Here is a 19,192-nt window from a genome sequence, read left to right on the forward strand (position 1 = left end):
GTTGTCATCGTATTCATTATGGGTCTAATCATCCATTCATGCTAATGTGTGGTTTCTGTATATCCGTAAATAAAACAGTAGCTCATGGCGTTCTTGAGCTATAATCAAATGGTTGGTCTGCTGGACCATGGGTTCTCAAACAGCAGTGGAGTCTTTGCGTAATTTAGGTCTGGATTAGGTTTAGTCTTGGCTCGTCTCAGTTTAGACCTCAGGTTTAATTTGTTTTGGTTTATATACTGAGACCAGGTTTAGTCCTGGTTTGGTTAACTTAGTATTTCTTTGTTACACTTTTCGGTAATGAAGACTGGCTTCTGCCTACACTTTCAATTGACATCATTGATGCCAGGTTTTTGGTTTGGTTTGAAGATCTTTGGTCATGGCTCATCTCCTACTGTGATTTACCAATGCTGATGTCAGTCTACAGGCTGATTGATTACTCTTCAACAAGCAGGGGAGAAATACTTGGGGAAAAAAGCTGTATATTTCTGTTTTTTCATAACCAATGTATTTCCCAGTCACAAAATCCCTTGCTTCCACTCTGCTGTGCAAGCTCTCCCATCTGGATCCTCACACTTTCCCATTGCAAGTCCAATATGTCCAAAAAAAGCACATCACATCCATCACTGTTCAGCAAAGAACTGGCGAAAACAAGATAACAAAATGGGATGTGTTTTGGGGAGTCGTGAAGCAAAGAATCAATAAACACTGGCTTTGTTTTACATGTCAACATTTGGGTCATATGTTCCAGGATGCTCGTCCTTTTTTTATATATATATATATATATATATATATATATTATATATATATATTATATATATATATATATATGTATATATATATATGTATATATGTATATATATGTATATATATGTATATATGTATATGTATATATATATATATATATATGTATATATATATATATATATGTATGTGTGAGGACTGTATTCAGGGGATATTTAGGTTAACAGCATGAGTGAAAGGTTACTAAGAATACTGCTTTTAACAGAAAAATGTATAAGACCTAAAAATGCAAAATCATTTTTACAGAACCACCTTTGCTTTGTTACATTGCCGTGGTTATAATTATGTTCATCTTATGGATCGAAGAAACCAACATCTGTGTAATTTTGTCAGTGGAGGTTTAGAGGATTTCTACATTCACATATTAAACAAGACATGTCTCCAGATAAGTTTAGGAGATCATAATAAAAATCTAAACAAAGTAGTATAATATAGGACCTTTTAAGTTACCTATACCCATAAAAAAGAGAAAGAATCTCCATAAAAGCCAAAGATAAAGCTGAATGAATTAAAAAACAAAAAAAAAAAAAAGGCAGCCATGAGCACATTTAGTAACATGTCAATCAATGCTAGAGAATCTTGCCTTTGTGCCACTGACTTGTCTCTTTCCTGATGCATATTATTATTAGACTAGGAGCCCCCAAAGCCCCACGGCACTGCGCCCCCATCTGTTTTCCGTCTGCTGTAGTCAAACTCCAAACATGTGGGTTGATGTTTGGGGTCAAAGGTCAACATACGAGGTCCACTGTGAGTGTGCAGGATTAAGGTGCAGTTTGGCCCTACCCTTCCTGTGTCTCTCCCCCATCCTGAAGTACTGCCATCAATTGGCCTTTGTAGAGGGAGAGGGTTTGCCAACATATACAAACAGCAATGCACAAACAGTAGGGACTTGTGCTCCCAGGATCCACCAGGACGACGCTATTTTTGCATCTATCAAAACCTTCAAGATAAGGACCATCACCCTTCCAACATCCTCCACCAGGACACGCAGGACATCCTTGTGCCACCCCACCAAAAACACATATATAATCAGTCATTGAATTAATAATATCAAGCTTATTATGAAGTCAGCAAATGTAAAAAAAAAAACAGTAAACCAAACCATAGTAAAGAGATTTTGTAGAAATTGCTGGGGTGTGTGTGTGTGTGTGTGTGTGTGTGCGTGTGCGCAGGTTTTTGTTTGGGGTTTTGTTTTTTTGTTTTGTTTGTTGTTGTTTTTTCAGATCAAATTAACTTGTAACATGACACTCAACTTTGAACCAACACATGCTGCTGCTTTGAAGGAGTGTCGGGACAAAGTGGAGAGCTAGGGGTGACAAATTTAAAATATGGGTTCCACATGTGTGGCTGGACTGTCTGCAAAATCCAATATCAAATCTACGTGCAATTCTGGTTTTATCTTCCACTAAGCCACACTTCGTAAAGCCTTCACATGTTTATTATTATTAAAATCAACATTGAAAAACACAACAGTCATTGCTGCTGGCTGGCCCACTTATGTGGCCTCTCTTGACCTCTCCATTGACCCAATTGGACCTCGGCTGACCTCTCCACTCAACTGTTTTCAATCCCTCATTAGTGGGATTCTCAAGAGGCGTCACCATGCAGCGAATCTGTACTTTTACGTAATATTCCCTTTGAGTTAATTTATTTGAAGAATGTGGCCAGCATTATGTTGTGCTTGTGGTTGTGTGTTTAACCGCTTGTGGTCAGCGCTGCTCCAGGGATCTACCTTAGTGTTTGTCTATCTGTGTCACAGCAAAGGGTGGGTTTTGTCGGGGTACATGTACTCTGTTACATTTACCTCTAAACAAACTGTATATTCTGTATTTTTTATGTTATAGTATATAGTTTTTGCTGTATGTATGTTCTAGTAGTGGGTGTAGACATATGTTGATTTGTAAATTAGGACTATCTTTTTTTCCTTATTTTTTAATTAGTTTGGAATAAAATTGTAAAGAGATTTTGTTTGAACAGATGATATTGATGCCAAAAATTCAAAACCTTTTCAGGCTCAAATATACTACTCCTTACTGCAGTGCTTTTGACATACATACTTTTTACATTTATAACCCGTACTTGTACCTCTGGTGATAGCATCAGTTAATGTTTATGACTAAAGATAAGATCACCGGAGTTGTCTGTAGTCGTGTGTCTGTGAAGGGTTGACATGCAGCCTTGGGTTAAACTATATGCTATGATTGGCTGCTTGCCCACTGCCCTCCGACCACGGTCAGCTGGTGCACAGTTTGAGAATGCTATTATTCTCCCACTGAGTTACAGTATGTGACAGCCTTGTCCTCTATACTAACAGGCATCTCATGCTCTACCTGGTTTCACCATTTTATAGGCTTGTCCAGGGATTGTTAAAATTTTCAAGTAAAGAAGGGTTCAAAAGAGATTTCTACTGTGATTTACAGTCTAAAGGTGAAAGTTAAGGGTGTATGAATTGGCTGTAATAACCCATAACAAGGTTTCATAGTTTCAGGTGAGTGCTAAAGCTAATGCTAAGCACACAGTGTCCTGGATATTTCTCAAACAGATGTGCGTTTATCTTTGTTATGTTCGACTTTCTTTCCCTGGCTGAATTGTTTAAAGTCATTGAGATTTTGATTTATTACATGCAGTGAGAACAAGAAAGCCAGTGAAATGTGTTTTATGGTTTTGCCAGTAACTTGTTCTACCTTTTTGACTTTTTTAAATGCATGTGTGAAGTTGAGGTGGGTAGGATAGCCAAATGATGAATTCAAGTGAGGGCAGTTTTAGAAAAAAAAATAAAATAAAATAAATGATCACAAATGCAAAAAAATTGGTGAAAACTTGAATTATTGATAAACCTTTTCTGTAATTTGTTTTGTAGTATTGCAATCTTAATACAACAAATATATATACAATTACTGGGAACTTCTAATATAAAAAAGTGAGGACACAATGAGTAATTTTCATTCATCACTTATTAAAGCAATTGTAAAGACTATTGATTTCATTCCTATAAACAAGCCATAATTGTTTTCAATTGCGAGTTTCGTTATTCCAAATAATTTGTTTTGAGTATTGACATACAATTAAAATGGAGATTGTTCAGTAAGTTTTCAAATGAATGCATTGGACATTGCCTCTACCCTCCTCAGTGTTGTTGAGTGTCTGAGATGTGTATGCCCTCCCTTGTAGTGATGGCTTGCAATGTTCACAGATGTGGCTTTGTTGGGAACAGGGTATTTTCCAGAGATCCCAGCAAAAGACCGTGACATAAGTGAAAACATTTGGCGATAATGATAGTGGAAGTGATATGAAAGTGCAACGCATTGATATTATTAAAAGTTCAAAGTGCTGCTCAGATAGGAAGTGATTATTGGGGTTTTGTCATTAGAGTTGGCTCTCTGATATCTTATATGTCCTTGCTTAAACATTTTATCTTTCAACTTACAATTGGGTTAAGTCAAGGTTTAAGTGCCAAAAATGTTTAAGAAAGAGACAATACAATATGAAAATGGTTGAAGCCATAGGAAACTGGTAATGGCAGTTGTAATAAACTACACAATTGGCTAAAATGACTAATTTGTTTAGCATTTGTATGGCAGCATGTCTTAAAATACATCTTTTAAACATTCTTGAATCAGAAACGGAAAAATAATAATTTCTTTTACTTTGACAAATTGAACGATTAATTTAAAGCCGCATTCATCAAAACGTTTGTTTGTTCTGCTTATCTGTACATGATCTCATTTCTATAGTGGCCAGCGCTGAGTGCCATGTCACCACCTCATTATGTCTAATATTATTGATCTAACCTTCAGTCCTGCAGGTTAACTGGGCCCTCCTGTCAGACGCTGCTGTATTGGGAAACCCAAAGCCAAGAATAATATACACAATTCACCCAAAATCTCTACAATCTCTACCTCTGATCAGAGCTGTCTGTTCCAACTGTTTTTTCAGGGAGGCAGCGGTGATGTTGTCCTACTTTTCCTCTCTTGTCAACTTCGTCTTTCTATAGCCGAAGTTTTAAGTATATATATATATATATATATATATATATATATATATATATATATATATATATATATATATATATATATATATATATATATATATATATATATATATGGGTTTTTTTTGTTTTTTTTTAAGAGTTTTTTTTACAGTTTCTCAAACAGCGGTACTGGCTGATTTTGATGTACATGGACTTATGTTGGAGGCATCTTTGTGCTGTTCATGTATTTTTTTATTTTTCATTTTATACAATATTAAGTTAATTCCTGGTTTAGCTCTATTTAGTTGTGATTAAGCCCCGGTGGAGTCATATCTAAGCCATTCTTTAACCCTGTATGGTCCTGATTTTTAAAAGTTTTTTCCTGGTTTGGGTCTTGTTTAAACCTGTCCTTCTATGCTTAATTTATTTATTTTAATTATCTATTTGCCTATATCCTTCTGTTACAACAATTAACGGAAGAAGCAAATATTTCTGTGTTATCACAAAACCTACTAACCTCTATAACCTCTCAGCCAGAGCCCTTCCAGCTGTTCAGACATATGCACACACTAAACAAAGTACTCCAAATATCTACCTTGTTATTTCAAGTAGTAGTACTCGCTCCCTTTGATTGCCTCTTTCACGTCTGTAGGGTCTTCATTGCGGTGCGCTCTAGTCCACAGTCCTCTTTTAGTCCTTATACCCCTCTGCTCAGCTGTCCTTGGTATGGGGCATGGTTCAAAAGCTGGATACTTCCAAACATCACACTGCGCTCTCACAACTGATGCCTTGAGTTTTTCACAAAGGAGGAGGAGAGGAGGGAAGAGGGGGTGAGGATGGGGGTGGGGGAGCATAAGATTGTGCGTTTTTTTTTTTTGTTTTTTTTTTTTTCTTGTTGAGTGGTCCGGCCCACTCTGATGTCACCCTCATGGAAAAAGACTAGAGAGAGAATAGTATAAGTGGGACAAGTGGTTTTCTAACCTCCGAAAACACGAAAAGCAGTTTGTTTATTGTTTAAATTTGATTCCCATAATCCTTGATTTCCTTGCAGTGGGAGTTTCTGTGAAGTTTGCTTTGGAGCTTGAAAGGACATTCAGACAGGGGTATAGTGAGATAAAGTAGATTTTATTGAAAGTGCTTTTACGACATTCATTATTATTATTTTATGTATTTGAATATATAATAAATTTTGCATACGTAATTGAGTGGTATTCATTGGGTTAAAACTGTGACAATGTGATAATTGCTTATTATAGCAATTATCACATCCAAAACAAAATGACATGCCTTTTTAATGGGGGAAAAAGTCACGCACAAGGAATGCACAGGAAGGAATCGTTTGTTTGAAACCCATGAATGGGAGGGTAGTAGTCTGAAGAGGAGTCCCACAAGCAGGTTTAGTCCAAGATATTTTTGCAGATTTTATTTAACAACATTTCATAGTTTTATTCCAGAATATTAGAGTGATAATTCCAATACATTTATGTAAGGAAAAGTGCATGACAACATTGAGTTCTCCTTTAGAAATGTTACAACCTTCTTCTTTCTTGTTCATGTTCACTTCTCACGTCACAGATGTCTTTCCAAAACTGTATAAACCATCTCCCGCCTTTTCCTCAATTAATCCCAGTCATATGACGTTATTTTGTGTGGTTACAGCATTGAGAGGTATTTGGCCTCTGTGGATCTACACCTTCCCTGATGTCCTAGCTTGTTTTTAAGCTTTTTGGGGTGTGTTTTTCTGTCTTATTTATTTGTGAGCATCTGTGGGGAGACAATGGTTTTCCAAGAAGAAGAGTGGGAGGTTGTCATGTAATCGAGTGTGTGATAAGCTCTCCCACATCTGCTCTCAATCTCCAGGCTGGCGTGTGAATTTCCAATAGACAGAAGTGGAAAGAAGAGAGCAGAAGATAGACACAGTCCATTGGGTTACTTTAGAACACGTTAATCTTAATCTTCAAAATGATGGGGTGCCAAGTTTGTCTCTAGATATTTATATAATGAAAGACTAAGAATTCCAAAGGTTTTGTGCACATAACATGCATGTTCATTATTAATCTCAAACCATGCCAATAAGAAGTAAATGAGTTTGAACTGTTAGCTGAACCCCAACTTGTTTTTAAAGGATATACTACACTATAATATACTACTGCTACTACTATAGGACTTACCTTAGTTCTTTAGTTATTTTAAGGTGCGCTCTGCCATATGCAAAGAAGACTCTGTAATGTTTTGTCACTTTGTCTGAGGTGCTATTTGTCTACAAGATGCTCTTTGTAGACCGAACCTTATACCTCCACAGTGCTTTATGCATCAAAGAAAACCTGGCCATGTTACAGTGTCCTGGTCTGTGCTACATGTAATGGGCTGAACCCTCTATGTTTGGCCTCAAAATCCCTGTTTTCTGCTACTGTAAAGTTAACCCCTCTGCTAGATGCACTCATGTGACTTAACCAAATATGGGGGCTTGGCGTAGACCCTACTTTTGTTCACATATGCTTAGGGCTGTGTATATGAAAATAAAACATCTTTTTATTTTTGCATTATTGAAGGCATACATTTGCTGATTGTCTGAAATCATTCTGATAGTTAATCTCAGACAATTGCTGTTACTTATATTCCATTAACACACATGTAGCAAGCCTGTAGTGAGTCTAAAAGAGTTTGCATAGTTGGCATTGGGAGTCTTAATCTTAGTCTCAAGTCTTAATCAAAAATTATGAATGTCCTGTATTTTGTGTTTGTGTTGTCTAAATATTACATTAACCGCACAAAGACACAACTCCTTAAAGTCGCCTCTTTTTTTGTTTCAGGCATGTACCTGTCAGACCTGACGTACATCGACTCAGCCTATCCCTCGACTGGCAGCATACTGGAGAACGAGCACAGGTCCAATCTCATGAACAACATCCTCCGAATCATATCCGACTTACAGAGATCCTGCACATATGGTGGGTTTATAGTACAGCTTATTCGCTGAATTTATTTTATGAGATAAGATTGAACTTATGTGAACCCGGGAAAGTAAAATGTTATTGGCTACCTACTTTGACTTTCATAAAATTTAGTGTATTTCTGTCTTAAAACCAAATGATCTACAACTTATAAACTGAAATGAAATAAGTGATCTTTTTTTCTTTCTTGTGTTTCTTATGTTCTTATGTTTTATCATTAATTTTAGACTACCTAACAATTTGCTGTCTTCCATTCTCCAGATGTGCCTGTGATGCCTCATATTCAGAAGTATCTCAACTCTGTCAGATACATAGAGGAGCTGCAGAAGTTTGTGGAGGACGACAATTACAAGTAAGATACAACCACCTGGATCCTCTGCTGTCATAATCTTGTAGATGGGATTTACTATCCTCGCTTATTGAACAAATTACCATCAATAGTATCCTTAATTTTCAGGTTGTCACAGAAGATTGAGCCAGGCACCAGCACACCACGAGCTAATGCCTCTAAAGAGGACCTTGTTGGTGAGTAGGCTCTTAAATCATAATAATTATAATATACTGTACTACCAGTTTTCAGAACATTCTATTTCCATTTTTATAATAAATGTGTTAATTATACAGAGTCAATGTTTCAAGCAAGTAGTTTTGCAATTGCTTATCTATGGTACTACCTCTACTTTCAGGTCAGGAAGCTTCTCCTCTCTGTGGTCGTAAATGCACAATCGCAGCTGAAGGAACCAAAGTCCCCGCCACTCCCCCCTCTCCACGAAACCTCCTGCCCTACGGTCACAGGAAGTGCCACAGTCTGGGATACAAGTCAGTTTCAGTCTGATGTTAAATGTACAGTATAAATGAAAACAAAAGTTATATAATTCCTTCTCCTTGGGGCAGTTTTATTCACAAGATGAACACGGTTGAGTTTAAAAGTGCGACGTTCCCAAATGCTGGCTCCAGACATTTACTGGACGACAGTGTGATGGAGAGCCAGAGTCCGAGCCGAGTCCAGGCCAAGAGTTCCACTTTGTCCAGCGGCATCTCACTCGGTAAAGCTTTTCCTTTTCTGTTATCAAAATCACCGCTATAAAACATCTAAGAAACATGCAACAGTTACATTTTTAAAGTTTCATTACTTTTATTCATGTATTTATTTGACAGGGACACTGCAGTCATACATAGTCACAGGCAAAGCATCCAGCTGATGCGACACATATAGAGTGTATAGCGTTGGACTTTTCCCTACACTAAACAGTTAAAAGCACATTCTTTAAACACATATTTTAGTGAACATTCACATTTCAGACACTCCCACAGTCAAACACACATTCAAACACACATTCACACATACACAATGCAATACAATATAGGGGGGTACAACTTCGATTTGTTTTTAATCATGACTTGAGCCTTGAGGTGAAAAACCACAGCTTTGTTATACATTTCAGTTTGGGGGTAGTGAGTTCTGTAGTTTTGTAGTATTGATATAAGAAGGCTGACTGTCTGCATGTGATTCTGCCATGTGGGATGGTACAGTTATTACTGGAGGTGCTTCTCATTCAAAGAGCGGGTACCACATATTCCTAGAACATTCACTGATTTTGTATTATTGTTTCAAATAACCATAACACTACAATTTGAAACGGCAGGTGTAGGAATAAATACCAGCTGCTTTCACCTAGTAATATGTAATCCCTGTCCCAAAAGTATCCTACAATCCAATTTCGCGCAGAATGACTTTGGTCTTATGTCTTGCATCATAATTATTAAATAATATCAACACATTTATTTTAGGCTTTCAAACTATCTCTGATTCAAAAATTACAGTCTGGACAGCTCAGAATTAAAAACACAGTTTATCCTTGAGTGAAAGTTTTGTGATAAGATGCAGCTTTGATGATTTCTGTCTGTTTGCAGGGAGCAGTGAAGGGTCAGAGCTGAGTGAAGAGGTGTCATGGCCGGCTTTTGAGAGGTACTTTTCCCTCATTATTTTGTTTGGGTATTCTCCACATCCACAGCTTCCATCATAAAATAACCTCATCTCTAATGCAAGACTTCAAGGCAGAGCTGTTGAAAATGATCCACTTTGAAACTCACCATGTCCAGCTGCTCTCTCATAAAGCCTTGTAGCCAACTCAGTCATGCCTCATTCCTTTACAGCTCGCAGCTTTTACCAAAAGTATGAAAATGTCTGCTTTTTCTTCAGCGTGAAATTAATTTATTGTTGAGCTTTATCCCTCTCACAGTAGTCCACCTGCACCAACATCGACAATGCATGATTCAAACCAAAGATTTACTAACCTCTTTACCAGAGCACCATTCTCTCAGAACTTTGAAATCACACAAGCTGGGTTTATATTCAAATGTAAAAACATATTTCCCTCAAGGTGCCATGCAAAATAAGTTTCATCCAACTAGATGGTCATTTAGGCTGCATTTTGGAGATTGGAAAAGCTTACAGTTAACCTTCTTGCATCTTATTGTTAAATTCTAGTGCCAGAAACCCAGCTGTTGATAATAACCAACCTTTTTAACAAATAACACCCTTCATTTCTCCAGACCTAACCCAATGGACCAAACCTTGTATTAAAGCCCCACAAACCTGTTACCAGTCTCCCCTGTCCAACCCTGTCTTATCCCATTGTGAACAGGACTCGCTTCTACCACTCTCTGGGCCCAGTGACCCGAGTGGCTCGAATCCCCTACAGAGGCGTCCTGAGGCCCAGCAGGTACAAAACAGGCTGAACTAAACCTCTCCGTACCCCTTCTCTCCACTAGGGGTCACCCTCAGCTGCTGTTAACTGTTTTTCTAAGGCCTTTAACCCTCAAGGGATTTTTGGTGGTGGTCATTTCCTGCTATATTTCTGTTGTAGCCTTTTTTCTGTCTTCCGCATTTCCTGCATGTAAAGTTGAAATGCACACAAGTTGAAGTACACAAATCAGGCATGAACAATTACAAGATTAAGAACAAGTTCCAAATGTACTGATATGAACTGATATGAACTGCAGTGTAGCAGATCACACAGAATTCATAATATAAAGCCTGTTTTTGTACATTGACTGTGTAGTGAACTTTGAAGACTTAACTTTTTAAAACCTACTTCAACTTGAAACTTAAAACTTTCCCTTGTTATTCAGAGCTCCACTTAAAACTTTCCTGACAAATGTAAATCCTAACATTGAATGGGACGAACTCTTATGCTTTGCTCATTGCTTTCATAGTGGTTGCATAATGAACAATCTTTTTTTCTTTTATAGTGGTTTCCAAATCTGTTTTTTCCACCAGGCTTTTTTTGGGGCACTTGCTCAGAGCTTCCTTCACAGCACAGACACAATCTGCTCACCATCCTGTCCAGTCGTCCTCTACTTTATGCTCCTATAACTGCAAAGATTTATATCTGTAAAATTGGACATTTGGAAACATACAAAAGGCAACATTTTTTTATGGTGTCTCAGTGCTTTGTGTCTGGGTTTTCCACTAATGGTATTCTGCCTTCTTCCTGAAATGTACAACACTGTGAAACATACTGTTAACTATAAATCCTTTATTAGATTGGTTTTCATTTTCATTGAAATTCTTTTCAACAGATTCTTATTCAGGTTTCAGTTTTCATAATCCCATAATGTATTTGTTTTCCGTTATGATATGATATAGTTAAAGCCTCTAACATATCTGGTACTACTTTATTGTAACTTCATATTTATTAGTCTTAATAAAGCTTGGACAAAGACTTCATTCGTAATAAAGTTTTAAGAATGATTCTGGCTTGCTAACTTCTTAATTAAGGGGATAAGGCTAAGAGTTTGGGTTAGGACATTAATTGGTAAAATAAAGAGTTGATATTAAGCCCGAATGAGCATTTTTTTTTATCTTGAATTAAGTCTTTGTTCATGCTTTATTAGGACAAATTCAGTTATTATAAAGTATTGCCCCACTTTTCTCAATGCCAGAAATGCCAATAATAATTCAATTTCTGTAGCTAAACCATTGCAAGATGAGACTATTGACTTGGCAGAGGTCCTGTCTATGTTAGATTTATTTTCTGCACATTGCAACGCCTTCAGATTTTCACTGTCCTCTGACAGTTACATACAGTATTCTTTGCATTATTAAATAATATTTCCCCTGTTTTTGCAGCTCAGCTGAGTCAGAGGAGCTTGCGGTGCACTTGTATCCCGGGGCGGTCACAGTACAGGGCGTTCTGAGGAGAAAGACTGTGCTGAAAGAGGGCAAGAAACCAACAGTGAGCTCACTCCTCCACCTTACACACCTGTTCAATGAAAATATCAATGTGGACCTATTAAAGTAGTAGTATTAAAGTAGTTTTTATATTCACTTTCAATTATATGTTTAGCTACTTTATTTTTTGCTTTCAATTTGCGCAAAACAATTATATGGAAAATATGACAATACTTAATAATTTGAATTAAAACGGTTTTGGTACACCCACAGAACACCCTCCAGGCAAAGTCTCTTCTTTGTCTAGACTGAAGCTTTTTCTCTTTTGATTAGCATTAACTGGTAATGCTGTACACCTGACAGTTAGTATGATTCATGAACCTCTTTACTGGTAAGACTGTATACCTGACAGTTAGTGTTGTGGAAAATTACAGTAGTATGATTCATGAGCCTGTTAAGCATGTATTTCATATTGTTATGTTGTGTTTTTTGGTACTTACCGATCCAAACTTTAGGAGTTCCAGGTCAATATACTCCTTGTGCCCTCACAGGACCATGTAAAAACTAAGCCATTGTAATTAACGGTGTAGCAGTGATATTTCTATTAGTAGTGCTTTTTTTGCTGTGTGTTTATAGGTGGCATCTTGGACCAAATACTGGGTGGCACTCTGTGGTACCCAGCTTTACTACTACACTGCCAAGTCCCTGAAGGCCACAGAAAGGAAGCATGTAAGTCACACTTAATTTGGTTCAAGTACATTTATATTGCAAAGGACAATAGGAGAAAAATAATAGGTATAACTACACAAACATCCTAAGGACTAGTTGGTTTTACAGGCAACCATGAAACCTCAGAGCAAACACATGCTATCATAAACGGCAACGACAGTCATTAGCCACACTTCCTGTATGATTTTGATTACCAAATTAACTCTAATGCAAAACACTGCTTTGTGATTACTTTTACTGAGGTCTATACTTTGAGGTCTATTTTACTATTTCCATTACTACCATTGCACTTTTTAACTAAAACTACTAATATTCTTGTACTTTTAACTCCTCTGCTCTCAGCACACGAACGATAAAGACAAGTATTGATTACTGAAATAAATATTCTCTATAATCAATTATCACCATCAAACGGATTAGTTGTTGTAGATGGCTTTGGCTATTCATTGGTTTCACAGTGATAAAAAATTAGCACTGTTGCCATAGCAATTCTAAATTAAATAATCAATCTTTTGAATAGGGAAAAGTGCTCAAAATGGCACCTATAAATGGGAAGCTGAAATGCACGAATAGACAAACTTATTTGAAGGTGAGCTACTCTTAGACGGAGAACAAATGCAGTGTAGTGTGTTTGGGGGGAGCAGGGGGCTGTAGTCTGGCACAGTGGGGGACACAGATGGGATCACTCACTGAATAATGAGCCCAATGACATCAGCGCGTCCCGTGTGTCACTCCGAGGCTAATGAGAACCGTGTGCGGAGGTTACACACACAAAACACTCAGGTTAACATTCCTCCATCTTCAGTTTCAGTCTGAAATGAAGGAGAGTATAGACAAAGCTGCAACAGGAAAGAGACTGAGTGGTATTTCTTGTGTCTGTGCCCAGTTTAAGTCCACATCGTGTAAGAGTGTGTGTGTGGTGGGGCTCATGGCGATGATGGCGGACGACCCCGAGCATCCTGATGTTTTTATGCTCACTGACTCAGAGCACGGTAAGACGCATCACTGTCTATTATCTGAATAGTTTGCAACTTTATTATTGCATTCACGTGGAATATTTTACAAGAGCTCCAAACTTAATTACACATTAAACCATGCTTCATTGCTACTCCACACCATTAATACTGATATAACATTGTTTTATTTTGGCATTTCCCAATAAAATAAATCATCTGCCTGATTCAGTAAGGTGCTTATTTATTGGTCAACCCAGACTCTATTAATCTAATTAAGGCAAAGCAAGGCAAGTTTATTTGTATAGCACAAGTTGTACAAAAAGTAATTCAAAGTGCTTTACAGAATAAGACAGACATTAAAATCATAATACAAACAAATCAAAACATTGATAATCATTGTAAAATTAACACTAAAGGAGAAGAGTGCAGAATAACCAATAAAACCTTATTAAAACCATAATCTATCTATTAGACTTTAATGTGGTCTCCTTTATTAGTATAATTATCATTTCTTATCATAAAGAGTCTAACCACAACTGGTCACAGGCCTGTATCATTTCTGTGCCACTCAATGACTAATGACTATCAATAGTGCACAGGTGTTGTTGTGGCGACCCTAGTACAGAAAAGCCCAAAAGGCAATATTGAAAACTACGTTTGAATCCTGTTATTTCCTGAGTTTTTCATAACTTGCTTGAGTCCACACATCTAAATTCAGTCCACTCATTCAGGCAGACTATCTGAGGCACATGCAAGTTGTATCAGCCTCTTCTCCCTATTTCTGCACGTACTCGGGTTTCAGCCTTGGCTACTTCTGAAACCGTCAGCTGAGCCAAAGTCAAGCGAGAGTTTCCAGAGATTGGGAAAAACAGGTGAAAAGATCTTGGCACTCACATTGTTTTTGTCTCTGTTGCCTAGGTAACACGTACAAGTACCAAGCAGGAAATCGAATGAACGCTTTACTTTGGTTCAAGCATCTGAGCGCAGCCTGCCAGAGTAACAGGCAACAGGTAAGAGGCTAAAATGAATTCACACATATAACAATCTCACATTCACATAACAATATAGACACAGACTTTGTAAGAAGATAAAAAACAAATGTGGGGAGTGGGGATTAAACCATCAATGTTTGGTTTAAAATGTTTCTATCTCGAGAGGGTACTCCAGTCTCACCCCTGTAATAGTTTTATCAGATTTAACAAATGCTATTAGTCCTGGTTGCAGTTATAAGTAATAAATAGCTGTAGTTGTGGATGAAGTATGAATAGTTGTTTTAGTGGCACCGTTAGAATTCATATTCGTAGAGGTGGTGGTAGCAGAATTAATCTCTTTAAACTAATTATCACATATTAAAACTAATTATCACATATTTTATTTATACACTTGATATTTTCACTCTCCTTCCAGGTACCAGCCAATCTGATGTCCTTTGAATGAGCCACAAATTGATGCCGATGCTACGATAAGCAGAAACAGTATTGTCGCCAGTAGAGGGCGCCGTCACTGCCATGAGCCCTGAACGCCAAACTTACCTAGTCTACGTGTCTCTCCACCACTGCCTTAACCAGAGAACCTGCTTGTATGTATGTGGTTACTATGGCGATTTAAGACACTAGTTTGGCTTGTATTGACTACTGAACAAGGACGCACACCACTGCTCCTGTCTCCCACCTCCTGTGTCATCATTTTTGCAGTTTAGCACTTCAGAGCCATTTTGACAACAAAAAGATTTACAGAAAGACATTAATAATAGAACTCTCGGAATTTCTTTTAAGTATTGTAATTGTCATCCCACTATATGCTTGAACAGAGGACTTTTTGGGACACCCCACAGGACGGACCCATTGATCGGTTACAAACTTTTTATACACAGTTCTTCACTTGAGTTAATTCACAATATTATTTAACACTCTTGCACTCCTGCACACAGACTGTTTTGATTGCGATCTTGTATAAGGGCTCTATATAGCAATCAAATCCAGCATTTCCTCACTTCCTGAATGTGTCTCTTTGTAACATAATGGTATGTTTGTATGTATGTGTGTCTTTGTAATAACTGCTTGGGTGAGGAGAAAACGGGACGCAGGGGTCTAAAAAGAGTTATTTATAGCTATATCTTGTTGGTAGGTACGATTTAACCCAGAAGTCTAAGCTATCAGACATGGTTTTTGTTACATCCTCAGTTATTTTGCGTTGCTCAGTAGTTTTCCTGTTGACTTTTATCACTTGGGTCTACCACAGTAGCACACATTAAACACTACAGGTTTGAAACTGTGAAGATATCCCAATTAGTTAACCATATGTCTCATTTTTTTTTGCTTTGGGACAGTTTTTCAGAGCTGCCTGGAGCCATGAACTTTTAAATCAGTTATTATTATTTTTGTGCTCTTAGTTTATTTCCTAATGTGGGAGAGATGGTGCAGTTCACAGTATTACATTGTGGTAGCAAATTGCACGTGATAGTAATGGTCTGTTACATTTATTTGTTATGTTTTATGTTTTCTTCCTTTTTTTTTGAATATTTTATGTACTTTTAGATTTGATCTTTTTTTCCCCTTTATTTGTTTATAGATTTTGAATTCATTGCTTTGAAATGGCATAAGCACCTTGATTTAGATTGGTGCCAAAAGATAAAAGTAGTGTTTAGAGGCAGTGCAGCAATAGGGCAAGCTGTAGGCAGGTTACAATAGGGCCGCCAACATGTTTTTTCTCAGTGGCAAACAGTATGATCTTGATTCATTTGCATTTTCTATTACAGACAAATGAATACAGGTAGTGATAACAATGGCTACCTTATGTTGAAATTCAAAAATCTCACCATTAAAAAGAGTTTACATTGTATGTTTACAGAATCATTTGCCCGAAATATCTTTCTGTCTGGACCATATTTAACTGTAAAAGTCCATGGGAAAGTATTAAACTTGGCTTTTCTTGACTGTTCTTAAAAGTCAGTGTACCTGAACATACGGTGTCTTCCCTGCCAGCTCTCCAGCAAAACTGATTCCTTAAAAGTTGGGGCACTCACTGCATAAAATGTAAAGAAAAAATAAAATCTCATAGAATCAATTTTTAACGATATATAAGAAAACATACTTGCCTGAGATCCAGTATATACCCTTCTTCAATAGGAAGATGTGAGTCTGGTCAGTAGGGAATCTCCCCATTTTCAAATGGGTTTGATTGACAGGTGGATTAGCCAATCGGGGACACACATGGTCCGTAACGGAAAAAATAAAAAATGTCACAGGGGGCTGAAAAAACAGTGCGGATTTCTGCAGAATGAATGAGCCAAACCCTAAACTCTGTTAATCTGAGGTGAGATGAATTAGATTTTATTTGTAAATCATAGGTGACTAATGAGCTCCTTCACCAGGCAAAAGACAGACGGTAGATATCTTGTTTTTGAACTACTGTTGATTCACGAATTCGTAATAAATCTCATAAATAAATCTGGCACCTAGATTCAAAATATTATTTCATCCAAAAATATGCACGTGTTCAATAATATTTTCTGTGTGAAATGTCTTGCCTGAAGCACAAGGGCAATATGAAGAATTGTTTTGCCTCTGAAGCAACTGTTTTAGTCTCTTAAATTACTGTATTGTTTATGCAACAGTTTATCTCAAATTTAGTTTCATGAGATTTGCATTTTACATTCTATACTGTGACCTAATGATCTTCAGATTGACTTAAATGTCCTCCCCTAAAATGTATGAAATGTTGGTATATCACCTTTTATATCAGGATAAGTTTGTGTTGTTGTGTAAGTTTATGTTTAAGCAGGAATGGGGAAAGTCAAAACGTGGCAGATCCTGAGAGCACCAGTTTGAATTTGTGTGTGCAAATATCCCTATTTTTTAGACTTTCAAATTAAAGTCAGATCCATGACTGGCAAAACCCCAAGGCTGAAACTAAGCCTTTAATTTTGGTCCGTGGCTTCATCTCACTTAGAGTTTGGTGCTCTGCCATACTCGGTGGAAAGAAGAAAAGATAGTAAGTGTTTTGTTTGGTTTGAATGTGGTAGATTGGTCCTATTGTGGTGAAAGGCTATGAGATGTCAATTTTGATACTGGAATATGAAATACTGTTATTTCATACGGGAAAGAGAGGGCTCAATAATTTGTCTATCAGCAAATGAAATGGGTGAAATCTTCCAGGAAGATCTATTTTGAAGAAGTTTTCATTTGTGGCAATCATCCAAATTGTCACTATGCCTTTGTACACTTCAATCTTTCTGGATGCTCAAAGGACAGACAATATTGAAATTAAAATATTTCTGTTTTTATTTTACAAAGATGCACAACCCATTCAAATTCAGTGGGTCTGGGTATACCTTTTCTTTAATTTGGGTGTTCAAATTCCACCACAATTGTCAAGTGCTTTTTTGTTATGTTGTAATGTAATTTTGTTTTCATTTTGTTTGCAATTTATGGTCAAAATAATGGAAATGCATAGGCTTATTAGGATATGTCCGGCCAAATCATAGTACCGGTAGTAGTAATATAATTTTCCATTTAAAAAAATCATATTCCCATTTTGTATAATTACAGTGAAAGCCAAATGAAGCAATGTTTTGTAAAAAGATTGTACTGTCTTTGGAATGCACCAAATCCTAGTAAATTTAAGTTTATCATTTCATCTATTTAGAATAATTTCACCCAGAATATGCAAAATTATGCCCTGCCTAAATATCCCAAGCCGCACTAAGTTCTTACATTTTGACCATATGTAAAAGCACAATTCTATCTTTATTGTCAGCTTTAAATCTGCAGTGAGAGTCCATGCAAAAAGCTCAAACTAGTATGTGTCACTGTTTACAAAGGACATCCATCAGCAGCCTCTTAATCATTTCAGGTGACTAGGTTTCATGGAGTGATTGCCCTTTGAACTGTCTGCCTGCCTCGTGGTGTGACTACAGCGGCGCTGTGACCTCAGTGCTGAGTGATGCGCTACCTAAAGTTTGGAGACTGAGAAACCAATAAACACTCTGCCTTTTTTACTCCACATATCTGGGTGTACCTCATTATTGTGTCTCTGTTCAGTGCCTTTGTAGAAGAGTTGGGGGAGTAATGGAAAATGGTTACAGTTCTAAATAGGGGTTAAAAATGTATTGTAATGACTTGCCTTGTCTTGATATGTGCATGTGTTTTCCTTATGTTTCTCTGCATTCCATACTGCCTAAGGTACATATTCGACCTTTGTGTTGGTAGTTTCGTATGCTATTAGGTATGTGTAAGTCAATCTTTGAAGCTTTTAGGAAAATGGGGTATTGCTTTTTAGTCTAAAATTACAACACTGGCAAGATTTGTCAATATGCTTTGTTTACCGAGTCAATTTTAAACCCTCGCCTACTTTAAAGTACAATTGTGATGGTTCAGTTGTCTATATACATAGTAATTACTACCCTGTTGACCTAATACAATCCAAAGCATTCATAACAAGCCAGTTTGACATGGGTGTGCTTAAAGTTTTATGACATTACGCATATAATTTAACCATTTCATAAAAAAAATATTCATCTATTGTGTTGCGTCTGATGGATACACTGACTGTATAAAGATATATAAAATGACTATTATTAAAAATACTGTCTGAAAGCCCACCC

The 19,192-nt window shown here is 37.1% G+C and overlaps 1 protein-coding gene across 1 annotated transcript; it reads left to right on the plus strand.

Moving 5' to 3' along the window:
* Nucleotides 1-3,984: 3,984 nt before the first annotated feature.
* LOC117369459 (ras-specific guanine nucleotide-releasing factor RalGPS2-like) lies at nt 3,985-18,587 on the plus strand. The gene is made up of 13 exons (XM_033964691.2): nt 3,985-4,054; nt 7,585-7,722; nt 7,987-8,077; nt 8,183-8,250; nt 8,412-8,544; nt 8,620-8,771; nt 9,640-9,694; nt 10,374-10,451; nt 11,861-11,966; nt 12,539-12,631; nt 13,518-13,623; nt 14,506-14,597; nt 14,995-18,587. The coding sequence occupies exons 1-13, from the start codon at nt 3,985-3,987 to the stop codon at nt 15,022-15,024; spliced, it is 1,212 nt and encodes a 403-aa protein (XP_033820582.1). The 3' UTR covers nt 15,025-18,587.
* The last annotated feature ends 605 nt before the right edge of the window (nt 18,588-19,192 follow it).

This window comes from Periophthalmus magnuspinnatus, chromosome 4 (genome assembly GCF_009829125.3).
Source record: "Periophthalmus magnuspinnatus isolate fPerMag1 chromosome 4, fPerMag1.2.pri, whole genome shotgun sequence".
In the NCBI taxonomy this organism is placed as follows: domain Eukaryota; kingdom Metazoa; phylum Chordata; class Actinopteri; order Gobiiformes; family Gobiidae; genus Periophthalmus; species Periophthalmus magnuspinnatus.